The following is a 13687-nucleotide window of genomic DNA, read 5'->3' as shown; positions in this document are numbered from 1 at the left end:
GACACCAAGTGGCATACACGTATTTGGGCGCAAAAGCAACAGTTGGCTCGGCGAAAGTGCTTCTGGATCTCTGCTATCATCACTTACCTTTGTAATCGGTCTGTCATTTGCAATCTTTTCTGTCCCTGTCATGAGAGTATTTAGAGCTTCGTCTTTCAAAAGCTGCTCTTTGACTACCGATTTTAAGGCTTTCTTTACTGACTGAACCAGTCCTTCCCACACTCCAACCATATGACTCGAATAAGGAGGAATGAACTGCCATTCTATGTCTTTCTGCGCCAATTCATTCATGATACGACTCTTGTTCCATTCGGCAATTTCTGCTCTTAATTCCCTTTATCCGGAAGTAAGATTAGTACCATTATCGCTGAAAATCTTCTCTGGTTTTCCCCTTCTACTCATGAAACGTTGCAATGCACATACAAACGAGTCAGTTCCTAAGCTATGTGCGATTTTAATATGAACTGCTCGTGTCGTCAAGCAGGTGAACAGGCAATCGTATCGTTCCTGATGGCAACGACCGACCTTGACATACATAGGCCCGAAATAATCCATACCAACGTACGTAAACGGAGGTTTGTCCGGAGTAAGCCTCTCAACTGGCAACGGTGCCATCTGTTGTCGTTGTGTTTTCTGGAAGCGCCGCTTATACTCCATGCATTGAGAATGGACCATGCTAGCCACAACAGCTGGTTTCATTTCAACATCTTCGTACTCCATCGTGATTCCATCAGGTTCATGTTGCCAATCATCTGTCTCCATGTTCAGAACATTTGGTCCGTTTAACCATATAAAATGTTTCCCTCTTTCCTCTGGATGTACACCAATGGAAGCTAAGTCAGCTGGATTCAGGTTTGTAGGCACGTATCTCCAATCATTTGGGGAAGTCAATTCGTGAATAAGAGCTAATCTGTTAGCAACATACGTCTAAAAACACCGTTCTGTATTTCGAACATACCCTAGAACAATCATTGAGTCAGTTCAAAAATAGCCGTTGTCGACCTTTGTGTCAAGTTCTTTAATCAGCATCTGATACAGTCTTACCGATACTACTGCAGCTGCTAATTCAAGTCTCGGTATGGTTACTGTCTTGATGGGCGCTAACCTAGATTTCTCCATCGCAAATGAACATTTGCCGTTTTCTTGTCTGTCATATATCTTAATGTATGCTGCTGCTTCATTGGCATATTGTGAAGCATCACTGAACATATCCAGCTCTACATTGCATGAAGAGTTATGAAGGTCACCCGCTTTAAGACACCTTTCAATTTGGACAGATGACAACGTTGGCAAATTTGTAAGCCAATCACCCCACTTTTCTATGTCGGCTTCATTAAGTTTTTGATCTCACGTTAAGCCTTGACGACATGCGTTCTGTAGTATCAACTTCGGAATCAATGTCACCGAGGCTACGAATCCTAACGGATCTTATATAGAGCTTGTTACAGATAAAACTCCTCTTCGTGTAGGCGCCTTTTCTTTCAGATGTACCTCAAAAAGGAAATTATCATCTCTGATGTTCCACTGAAGACCGAGTGTTCTTTCGAACTCGCTGCCATCTTCTAGGTTAACAGTTACAGGCGGATTTGCTTGCTCTTCCGATGGAATAGAATCAACAACTTCTTGGCAGTTCGACATCCACTTTGTAAGTCTGAATCCACCTCGACCGAGCATTCCTCGGAGATCCTTACAAAGCAATACTGCATTTTCCTTGTTGTTTGTTGACTTTAATAGATCATCTACATAGAAGTGCCTCTCCAGTGTTAAGGTTACTTTCGGTGCATACATTTCTGCATCTTTTTAATGCATACGATGCACAGCTTGGCGAGGAAGAAGTTGCGCCAAACAAATGCACTTGCATCTGGTGGCATTCAGGTTGTCGAGTTAAGTCCCCTTCGGGCCACCACTGAAATCTTAGCGCTTGACAGTCTTTATCCATCACCGACACTTGGTGAAACATAGCTTCAAAATCTTCCTCTAACGCTATCCTTTCCTCTCTGTAACGCGTAAGTACTCCGACTATACTATTTACTAAATCGGGACCTTGAAGCAGCCGATCATTCAGTGACATACCTTTGTTGATGGATGATGCGGTAGGTACCAAATCCTGTCACTTTTACACTCTGTCCCACTTTCGCATAATCGTTTTGCATGACCTTTCAATATATATCCTTCCATTGCATCACTATACATTTTATGCAAATTATCATTACCTTGCAATTTCCGTTTAAGGCCTGGTAGACGTGTAAGTGCCATGTGTTTGTTATGTGGAAGACATTTGTCATCGCGCCAAGGTAGTCCGATTTTATAATGCCCATCCTCTTGAGATATTGTCTTCATCATTATACCTAACGATCTCCCGTTTATCGTCAGCTGCTTACTCCGGAAAATCTGTAGGCCAGAGTTGGTGCATTTGCTGTAATACATCGGCTTGTTGATAATGCACATTGACATTTAAATTTGTGGACACTTTACCTGTAGGCCCAATGATCGTCCAACCTAAAATCGATCTTATGGCATATGGTTCGCTGCGCTTACCTCTTCTTTCTTCTTCCACCTAGAAGGCTTCCGGTGTGTCACTTCCAATCAATAGCCCAACTACATCTGCGTCTATATTAGGCAATTCAATGCCAGCTTAGTGATCCCACTTAGCCAATTCCGGACTTCTCGGGAGTGAATCCAGAGACACAGTCAAATGTTCTACAGACCACTCTCTTGCCCCTGTCCGTCAATAGAACTTACCTCTGCATTAAACTCTATGCCCTTTTTCTTCTCCTTACTTCCATTAACTGTTGTTGTAGAAAATCTAACGACTTACCTTTGGCGTCTAGTCTTTTAACTAGGGAATCGCTACAAAGTGTGACGTCAGACATCGCATCCAACAAAGAATAGGTTTGCACTGTCTTCGATCACTGATGCACGGCTACCGGAACGATTCGTAGACATACCTTTTTGCCATAACCACTCACATTCGTCGATGTACAACTGCCCGTCGCCATACTCTGGTTACCTCGATGCAGCATGGCATGATGTTTCATTCTGCATCCCGGTACGTCACATCCGCTCTGCTTCCTACAAAACTATGCAATATGCTTGAAGTTTAAACAATTGTCGCACATTTTGTGCTTCCTTACAAATGCTATTTTGTATTCAACATCCTTTTGTTTAAATTAATTGCAGTCTATCAGTTTATGCCGACCCTTACAGAATACACATGACAAGATACGCGCTGCTGGCACAATGTCATTATTACTTGCTGATGTGGCTAAAGTGGTAACTCTCTCACTTTTCGGCCCATTCACACAAGCTCTATCTCTCCCATTTATTGACCCCCTCACCAGCTAGATCTTGCCCATACATAGTATTTGCAATGGTAGCCCGCTTCTCAACAAACTTCATCAAATCAATAAAGTTTGGTTCTCGGCCTTCATCAATAATTGAACTAGCCTTATCAACCCATTTTGTTTTAATGTGCATAGGCAGGCGTTTTACTATTCTTCTCAAATTTTCGAGCTACATTGTATTAACATCTGACATAAAACCTAACTGAGATAGTGTAATCTCACATTTTTCCATTTCTGGGGATAATCACATGAGACCCTGAACATCATTTGCCTTTAACGGCTGACCATTAACTAAACGATCTACATGGGACCGCTCGACAAGATGCGGCTTACCATACCGTGAAGCCAAAATTGCCTTTGCTCTTGAAAAGCCATTTTCAGGTAAAACTACAACGCAGTCCTCAATGGATTGCTTAGCCTCACCTTGACAATATTAAAAGACAGACGTGACCTAAAAACAGTAACACTACTCTCAATGTTTGTTTTCAAAGGTTCTCATAATTAGGACTACCACTAAGTTTAACTAAGTTAAAATGTCAGGTCTCGGTAAATTAAAACTCTCCTGGATGGTATTGGCCATCGCTCGTAACCCCTGGAAAATGCCTCAATCTCCGCCGTCTCCTCGAGGTGCGTTCCCACTTCCACGCCTAGCCATCAGTTCGTCGGCACTGCTGTTCTGCTGTCCTACAACGTCACCAAACGTTCTCCCCCTTGATGGTTGCTCAGTGAGAGGTAACGATGCAACAGAGTGGTTCTTCTCATCGGTGTCATCGTATTGCGCCGTGAATATTGGCAATTGAACAACAGGTTTAATGTCTGCCAAACTGGGCAAGTCATCTTCGTCACATAAAGATTTTTCAAGTTTTGAACGTTCTATTTCATTGATTATATCTTGTTCTTCTATTTTCATGTTTAACTCCTTTCGTTGTAACTCAAGTTTTTGTCTTAAAAAATAAACGCGTAAATACTCAAAATAATGCTCATTTAGTTTTTTAAGTTTACTCTTATTTTAAACGTTTCGTTTTGATTTTATCTCTACAAAATCTTCATGACACTTAATTCAAAACCTTTTGGACTGCATCCTTTGAGTCTGTGTCTGTCTAAGACCGATCTCCTGTGTCGGAATAAGATTTCAGACTGCCAATTATAGAAATGTTCAAACTTTGACCAAACTTATGTGAACAATAGAAGCTCTAAAGAACAGTTTTGGTCTGCTACATCCAAACATTTTGCAGACCAAATTGTTTAAGTTCTTTACCGATCTTCACGGGCGTATTTGTTTTGTAACATTTTTTCTTTTTTTATAAAAACATAAAAAAGTTCATCTAAAAAATATACACACTCGATTTTTATCTTATAACTATAGATATTGGGAGTTCTAGGTCCAACGCTCTATAGCCGTGTTCATCCTGGCTTTAGTAAATAGCGGAGTTGATTAACCGAAAATATAGATAAATAAGTGTTATGTATAACAAACATAAATTTTTAGTTATAACCCATGAATTACATACTAATTAATGCATTTATGGAAAATATATACTACTGATAACATGATTGTAACCGTGTATTTAATAGCAAGATACAAGTTACAAGAATCTTTATTTAAAGTCGTTTATGTGTTAACAAGAAACATTAGCTCATTGAGCTATTTTCCGACAGGAAAACGCTGAACAATATGCTTACAGATTTACTGTGATATACTATCGTGTCATAAGGTAGTGTCATAAGGTAGAAATACCATGATTTCTGCACCTTTCTCTTAAATTAAACTCGGTATCCTTAATAATAACCATTGTTTACAACATTATTGGTAAAATAAAACAGGAGTGCATCTTTAAGTGTTAAAGCATTGTAATCGCCATAAGGAACTTGTTTTAAACGTGTTTTGTATTTGTTGATGCACTGAAAGCAATGTTTATTCACTGTATTTACTCATTAGTAATTAGATGCCATGCATTTATCTATGTTAGTAATTGTTGCTTATTAATGCTTTTGAAATGAAATTAAAATTGAACACTGTTGATGAAAAGTTTTATTTCCTAAGTCTTTATGACTTTCCAATAGTATTCCACACACACGCGTACCTAGATATATTACATGGCGTATTACAACCGCGTGATATTATTGTAACTTATACGACTTTCCCATGTCCTGAGAGGGCACTCCCAAGTACACGCGTAACTAGATGTACAACATGACTTATTACAATTCCGTGATATTATTGTAACTTATACCATTGCCACATGTCCCGAGAAGATACTCCCAACCAACGCGTAACTAATTGTACTACATGATTTATTACAAGCCCGTGATATTATTGTAACTTAGACGTTTTCCACATGCCAGAAGAGGATACTCCCATGCACACGCGTAACTAGATGTACTTCATGACTTATTACAAGCCCGTGATATTATTGTAACTTATACGAGTTCAACATTGCCCCAGAGGGCACTCCCACGCACACGCGTAACTAATGTAATGCATGACTTGTTACAACCCAGTGATATTATTGTAACTGATTTCCACATGTCAGGAGAGCACACTTCAATGCACACGCGTTACTTGATGTCCTACATGACTTATAACATCCCAGTGATATTATTGTAACAATTATACAATTTCCACATGTCCGGAGAGGACACTCCCAAGCACACACGTAACTAGAAGTACTACATGACTTATTACAACCCCGTGATATTATTGTATCTTAAACAATTTCCACATGCCAGGAGAGGACGCTCCCATTCACACACGTAACTAGATGTACTACATGACTTATTACAACCCCGTGATATTATTGGAACTTATACGATTTCCACATGCCAGGAGAGGACACTCCCATTCACACGCCTAACTAGAAGAACAAAATGAATTATTACAACCCCGTGATATTATTGTTACTAATAGGATCCACACGACCCCTATTACAAGTACGCACCAGTTTTACATCAGTCACACAACCATTAGTATCCGTTTTAATTGTATTGAATTCCATCGTAGACTGAATTAGTATAATCAACTGTTTTCTTTTCGAATAATGTTAATTTTGGCCAAATTTTACCAATATGCCAGCAAACCCTATCAGCCACCAGTTTCAAAATTGACGCAAATATTTGTAGTATATTGTTTTCCTAGCTGCGCATGCGCGATATTTTGTTTATCTGTATCAATTCTTTAACGCAACGTCGACGGCTTAAGTGAAACCCCTATCGTGTTCATACTTAATTTTCAATGAACATCCTAAGGCAATTATGCACCAGGCAATTGTAACCACGCCCCCCCCCCCAGATCCGGGGGGATAGCCGCGGAAAAGGGCCGTGTTTTTACTTTCCAGGTGGCCCCCCCAGGGCCGGGTGACCGCGGTGGATTTGTCATACCGCCAAATTTAGATTGGGCCTTATATTGAGTCTCTGTGGTGCGGGGGCATTTGGCCGGGGTATAACCATCAGTTCGTCCACGCAGGGCGGGGATTTTTTTTACCCGGGGTTGGCTGGACCGAAAGTCAAAGTCCCGGCTAGGTCCCCGGACCTAGAGGCGGGGCGTGGTTACAACTGACTGGTGCATTACCTCGACATACTAATGGATTTATTTTTCTAGTTAAAAGATGTCTATTGGTTAAGTTTGGTCCTAAAGTTTCAATTGTTGCCTTTAACATGTTTACTATAAACATCGTTTCCATACGAGTATGTGCGTTTATTATTACATATTTCGATATTAAGTGACAAATGTAGAAGTTGTTTGATGCTGCATTTTTACATTTAACGACAGTATTTCTTTTACTCTTTAATAATTACAGTGTTAGATTGCCTTATAGACAAACATAAAGATAGTCAGTCAGACAGACAGGCTGAAAGATATTTTGTTTACACGCACAGGCAATGGAGGGCTTTAGGGCCGCCTTTCATTTTGACTAAATGCCTCCTCCGAGGGACTACGCCGTAACAGGCCCTGCACCGTATCCAAGCAGAAGCAGAAGTTTATTTCCAATTTGTGCAATGTACATCGTCAACAACACAAATGTTTATAATAAATTACATCAACGTGTTTTTTAATAAAAAATTATAGTAAAGCACAAACAAATATAAATGTGTTTATATATTTATATACAAATAATGTTAAAATTCCACACCGCTCATCTAAGAGTATTTTGTTAGTATTTACATCTATTGTTAAATCAGAAATAATTAAACAATATTAACACCAAAATAGTCAAAATCGTTAAAAGCGAGTATACCATGGCCTTTTTTAATCAATATTTAATAGGCCAATAATCAACCACTTTTAGGAAACTACATCATATAAGACTTATTAGTATTTACTTTAAATTCCCAAGTATTGCAATCATTTGACAATTTATCCCAATGGCTTTAAATTTCCTCATGCAATTTACCATCAATGATCGATATCATCAGCAAATATTATTAATAATAATAAGATGACAATATCATAACATAAAACTCAAGATCCCTTACGAATAAAGAAAACTATAAGGTGGAAGTATGTTCCCATTGCCGCAAACCAATCGACATATGATAACATTGATTTAACACAAGTATTGTCTTATTGATGATATTTTGAAAACAAATACATCCAAAATAGTAAATATTAAACAAAACTCTTTTTTAGGGTCAGACATTAATTTTCTTTAATTCATGTGGAATTTAAACAAAAAAGTTTTTTACAATGATAGAATATCATCAAAAGTATAAATAAAAGGTATTTTGTTTTAAAGTTTGTCTTAAATTAAAAGTAAGTCAAACAATTTAATTTAAACCACATTTAAAGATATAAAATATGTGAATGAATCCCTTTATTACTTAATTATAAAAACAAACAACATCGTACACAATATAAAAACAAAATAAAAGTAACTCGTTATGTATTCACATTTTTCTTGAATACCGGACATATAAGTTGGATATGATGTTGGCCTGACGCAGATGATCAGAACTGGTCTTTCGAATAGATTTGACTGACAAGCTATTCAGGAAATGTATATTTGCTGTTCCGTTTGTCCAGTTGCTGAAAGATATTTATAATATAATGAATGTACCATAATTCATCACTAAGATATAAATATATGTTCTAGTCAACATTACTTTGAGCAATATACCTTTTAGTCTTGATAAACATGTTATAGCAATCTATGAAAAGTACTAGCATAACGAACGTTTTACACTGGCCCTGATTTCTCGAACAACGAGTCTCGTATTATCAAACTTATCTCTTTACTTTTGCTTTCGTATAGTTTGTGAAATATTTTCATTTTGATTTTTTTTTAAGATTGTTGATGTAAATCTCTTTTCGATAATCTATTTTTCATTTCGTTAACTAAGTTAGATATATGGCTAAATGAAATATGATATTTAAGTATGTTGTTATGATTTCCGTGGAACGGGCGCCTGTTTTCTAGGTTTCTTGTTCGTACTTTTATATTATGAAGTCATTTTCTGTATAACATCATACTATTTATAAATATATTGTTATCGAAAGTCTTAAATGGAACTTAATTTCTTTGTTAGAAATATGAAAATGGTACTCATATCGAAACGCCAATAAAGCGTTTACTAAAGAATTTGTACAGATATGTTCTCTGAGGAATAATTACAGGGGTATCTACATAACCCTTAAAACTATCGAAACTTTACCTCAGTAAATCATGATCACGCATTCTGTTTCACAACGGTTTCCAGAAACTGTTTTTCTTGCTTCATGGTTTGTCTGAGCATCTGCATTGCCATTTTAGCACGTTCAGATTTTGGCCTGCTATTCGATGGATGGTAATGTTGAACCTTAACCCAATCGTTATCAAGATTGACATCAAACGTACGTTCTTTGCAAGATGTATTCACAAAACAAACCAATCTTAGGCAAAACTTTCTTCGCTTTCGTATGTCTTCTTTCTCAATGACTATGCCGTTAGTGTTGTGCAGGTAGACATGGTCTCCTAACTCAATCTCGTGTGCAAGATGGATAGGAGTTGTGCCGAGCATCATAACCGCTTCGAGAAGCCCGTGTTCCTTTGCACCACTCGGTCGGAAATCCCGTACCTTGGCCCAGAAGCACATGTGATCTGATCTATTCTCCCACGGACCCCACTTCTTCTCGCTGATTCTCATCCTGGCTCGTTCAACCGTATCTTTTGGCGAATAGGTATCCAAATGGCTACAGTCATACCTGCTAAACGAACCTTTGGAAAACTCAACTTGCTCTTCAACGACTTCTCGCGTTGCAAATGGGTGGCTAGTAGCATAATACACACATTTAAGTGAAGATTTTGCCTTTTCAGTAACTATTCGATAGTGATTGAAGCCCCAGTACTTGCATGACACAACGTCGCCATAATTTATTTCGGAAATACTTTATACAGGGGATCCCTCAATGTCAAACGGGCTGCAAATCGCACGTATAATTCTAGACATACCCCATTGCGTTAACAAAGTAAGCAAAATGACAACGATGGATATTCCGATGCCAGGCAAAGTGGCTAATGGCACTGCGACATTACATAACACAAAGGTTAAAGCCGAAGTTGGGATAAAAACAGCCAAGTTCATCCATAACTCTAGAATCTTTCTTTTGAAACAACATGGACAAAGCTTGTTTTCTTTTTCCATCTTTCGATAGCCAACTGTCATAAGAATTGTATAGAGAACATTTGCTAAACCAGCGACAGAAAGGACAATACCAGCAAAGGCCACTGATCCAAATAGTCCTGTAGCTATTTCGTCGAGGACTGTTGTGATTATCCTGAACAGTCCTTGACATCCTGGTATAAGACCAGGTAGCGGCCCCCCTACAGCACTAAGAAGGTTTTCTACCTGTACACTTTGATCTTCGCCTAAAGTACAAGATGTCGCAAAGTGCTCGCAGTTTCTTTTCAATACGTGATATTTCCCTGGCGCTTTCTTTTCGAACTGTTTTTCAGCCGCTTTTGCGATAGCTTCATTATCAAGTGTTTTTCTTTTGTACTTAACGATCCACAGGTACTCTTTTTTCAGATCAATTGTTTCGGTGCGTTTCGAAACGTGAGGTTCTTCGTTATTGGCATGAATCAGTGTTAATTTAACGGTTTGACCATTCACTTCCCCCACTTCTGTAATGATTGCATGGTGTTTATATATGAAAGGGAAATCTGGAATCTCCTTTTTAATAAGATCTGTCAACCACATAAGTTTCTTCCCTGGCATGGTAATGTGCATTCCTCTTTGAAGCATAGATGGATGCGTGACTCTTACTTGTTCAGAGCAGTGATAACATTTTTTGAATGTATCCCCTGGGGCAGGAAGGGTTTTGATCAACTTCGCATAAATTTGTTCGACTTTTTTTTCTCGATCTATTTTGATAACTGTGTTGTTCTGTCTGGTATTGTTCACGAGCAGGACCAAACAGGTACGATAGTACATTGGGATCCTCTATCCCCTTAAAACGCACATGTGCCTGAAGGTCAGGCATGACTGAAAGATACAAATTAAACTCCTTTTAAAAAGATAATTTCTAATATAATTGCCCTACAAATATCCTAGAAATAGAGACTTTTAAGCTTATAGTAAGTATTGATTATCACCGTTTTTGACAAAATGTAATAAACCTTGCTTATTAACCTTCAATTTTGGGTTATTACAATTCAGTAAAGAGGTACATGCTCATAGAAAGTAGTGTTTTATTATTAGTGTACTGTTCAACAGCATGATTTCATTTTCACAAAATAAGTCTTGTATATAATACACCTTTATAAAAAAGGCATTTCTTGATGAACAGCGGGGGCGGAGAAGATTGAGTCAATATCAACTTTAATGCAAATTAAATAGTATAAATGTGAATTTAATACACTGAACACGTATATACTACAAATCAAAACAGGAATGTTGCTTCCAATGCTGAAGGTTTAAAAGTTTTAGTCCCATGAACAAAACAAATGCCTCACTTTTTTGCGATTCTCACAGTGTAAACACCAAAAATGCTAATTTCAAATTCACTGCCTTAACTTCCTATTTGAGAAATCGACAGTCGGTTTCGGTCGCTACTTGCTACCGAATATCATTCAAAAGCTAAATGTTTTTTTGCTAAATAGTTCCAGGTTGTTTTACAAAGAGATGGTCTAACACTATACAAAATAATCAGTGCAGTATATTGCTCGGTTATATACTATGTATGAGTAATTGTCAACTTAAAGTCCTATTATATTTAAGTCATGTAAGCTTAGTGTTTTGTTTGTATATCCAAATGGCTTCTCTTAACCTCTTTGACATTTTAACCCCCAGAATGATTACAATATGCAACAATACCGAAGGTATAGCCGAAGTATAAATTATAATTACCGCACGCAAGCAACCGTCATTACGAAATTTGCATATCACGTGACTTTCGTTATACCTAAAATTCTATGTTGCTTTAAATACTAATAATTTGCATTATTTAACGAAAACTTTTTTGGTTGAATTAGTTTCTTTGGTAATGCGTCTGAAAACACTCATGTTATCATTGTTTTACTTTATGATATCGAAACTGCAGTAAAATACAGTTTTAGCGTGAGCAATATTTTGATTTTAATGGGGTGCGAACCCTCGCCGGAAAAGCCAAGAAAACAGATTTCATATCGGACGCATTTGAATAATATGAATACATATATAGCGACTTTATGTTTAGTATGCAATAAGCCTTTATCATATTTGAAAGGCTTGAAATAGGTAAACAAACCTAAATTGCCACATTCACTGAGCATATTTTTTACCTATTAAATATCATTTAAAGATAAAGAAAGGATCTTATCTAATTGGTCTAAACCGTTTTATCTGCAGTTGTTTATGATTTTAAGTGCGCATTGTTTAATTTACTCATAGTTGCCTGCTCATTTTTGTTTCGGCAAACGTTTTCATATCATTTTCAAAATGTCTTTATGAGTATGTCTTTTTCTATATTTTTATTATTTGTCTACTAGCTGCCTCCAGTTTTATAGCTTAGCATAATGTTTTTGCCTATATACAAATTCATGATTTCAGGTATTCCATGATTTCTTAAAATAGAATTCCTGAAATATTAGCTTACTTTCGATTTTACGTTCTGAAATTTGCTTAACTTAAGGTGTAATACATCAAACTAAATTTTAAAAAAGCTATAGGCTTTAAGTTATGAAATATAATACAATACGATATGAGACTAGATCCGGAAAGAAGATATAAAGGTATACATAAGAACGCAACGTGAACTGCTACTCAAAGATCAAATAAAGTAATAGTTGTGCATGTATATACAGTAAGCGTTATTTTTTATTTCAATAGCATTTGCATTCCATACGTGACAATACAAGAGTATGTATGTTTATTTATAATTTAGTAAATAGGATAACAATTTTGTCGTCCGATTTACATATTTAGTATTTTTTGAATATTATTACGTTATTAACGTAATAATATTCAAAAATTGTTTTAACAAATTCAAAAATTGTTTTTACAAATTAAATAATCGCTTACTTCACGACAATTAGTCCTTCTGAGGTTCTGTCTGTCTGTCTTCTTTTCTTCTTGTAATTGCGACCAGTCGCGTTCTGCTGCTGCCGTACAGTGATGAAAACTATGGGTTTATATATCGGTTAAGATCTAGATTTTTGGGAACGAGAGATATAAATAAGTGTCCTCGTTTAAAGGGGAATTTAGGCAAAACAAGAAATGATTTTAAAATATACTTAAAATTCGGTCAGTTCAGATACTAGTACATTTTATTTAAAGTGACTCGCTAGTGTTTGTGTTTGGCACTAATTCTTTCACAGTTATGCATCAGAAAACACTATATCTATTTAACTCTTTGATACCGAAATTGAAGAAAAATTACACTTAAATTATAAAAAAATATCCTGGTTTCAGTGCGACGCGAACCCAAGACGGTACAGGCAATGAAAAAATAGATAAACTGACAACAAAATCGCACCCCTACAAGGACTTATACACAGACATAAGAATAATCTAGTCTTTAGTCTTTTCCTAACAATTATTTCTAACGATATTCAAAATCGTGGACTTCAAATACAATACTTGATCATATATCAACATTTTTTGAAGAGTTCCAGCCTTCAGTATCTTAGTTTTAACACTCATAACAAATTGCCACACTTCATCAAAAAAATTGCATTTAACAAAGAAAACAATACATTAGCGACTCCCTTTAAAAAGTTGCCGATTTACCAGTGACAATAGTCTACTTTATTAACAACCTGTCAAGAACGCTTTTATATTGATATATCAATATACAATTTGTATTTCCACCATAATTAAACACTTAATGTGAGATATAAACAAAAATACATCTTATGGTGCTTTAAAAATATAGTTTGTATGAACTGAAA

At 36.7% G+C, this 13687-nt stretch overlaps 1 protein-coding gene across 1 annotated transcript; it reads right to left on the bottom strand.

Moving 5' to 3' along the window:
• Positions 1-7431: 7431 nt before the first annotated feature.
• Positions 7432-12929, bottom strand: LOC128203634 (uncharacterized). The gene is made up of 3 exons (XM_052905133.1): positions 12819-12929; positions 8994-10802; positions 7432-8367 (listed from the first exon to the last, which is right to left on the bottom strand). Exon 2 carries the CDS (start codon positions 10749-10751, stop codon positions 9708-9710), a length of 1044 nt encoding a protein of 347 aa, XP_052761093.1. The 5' UTR covers positions 10752-10802; positions 12819-12929; the 3' UTR covers positions 7432-8367; positions 8994-9707.
• Between the last annotated feature and the right edge of the window lie 758 nt (positions 12930-13687).

Source organism: Mya arenaria, chromosome 9 (assembly GCF_026914265.1).
Source record: "Mya arenaria isolate MELC-2E11 chromosome 9, ASM2691426v1".
Classification (NCBI taxonomy): Eukaryota; Metazoa; Mollusca; class Bivalvia; order Myida; family Myidae; genus Mya; species Mya arenaria.
Note: the sequence above shows the minus strand (reverse complement) of the source record. Positions and strands in the feature narration are given on the sequence as shown.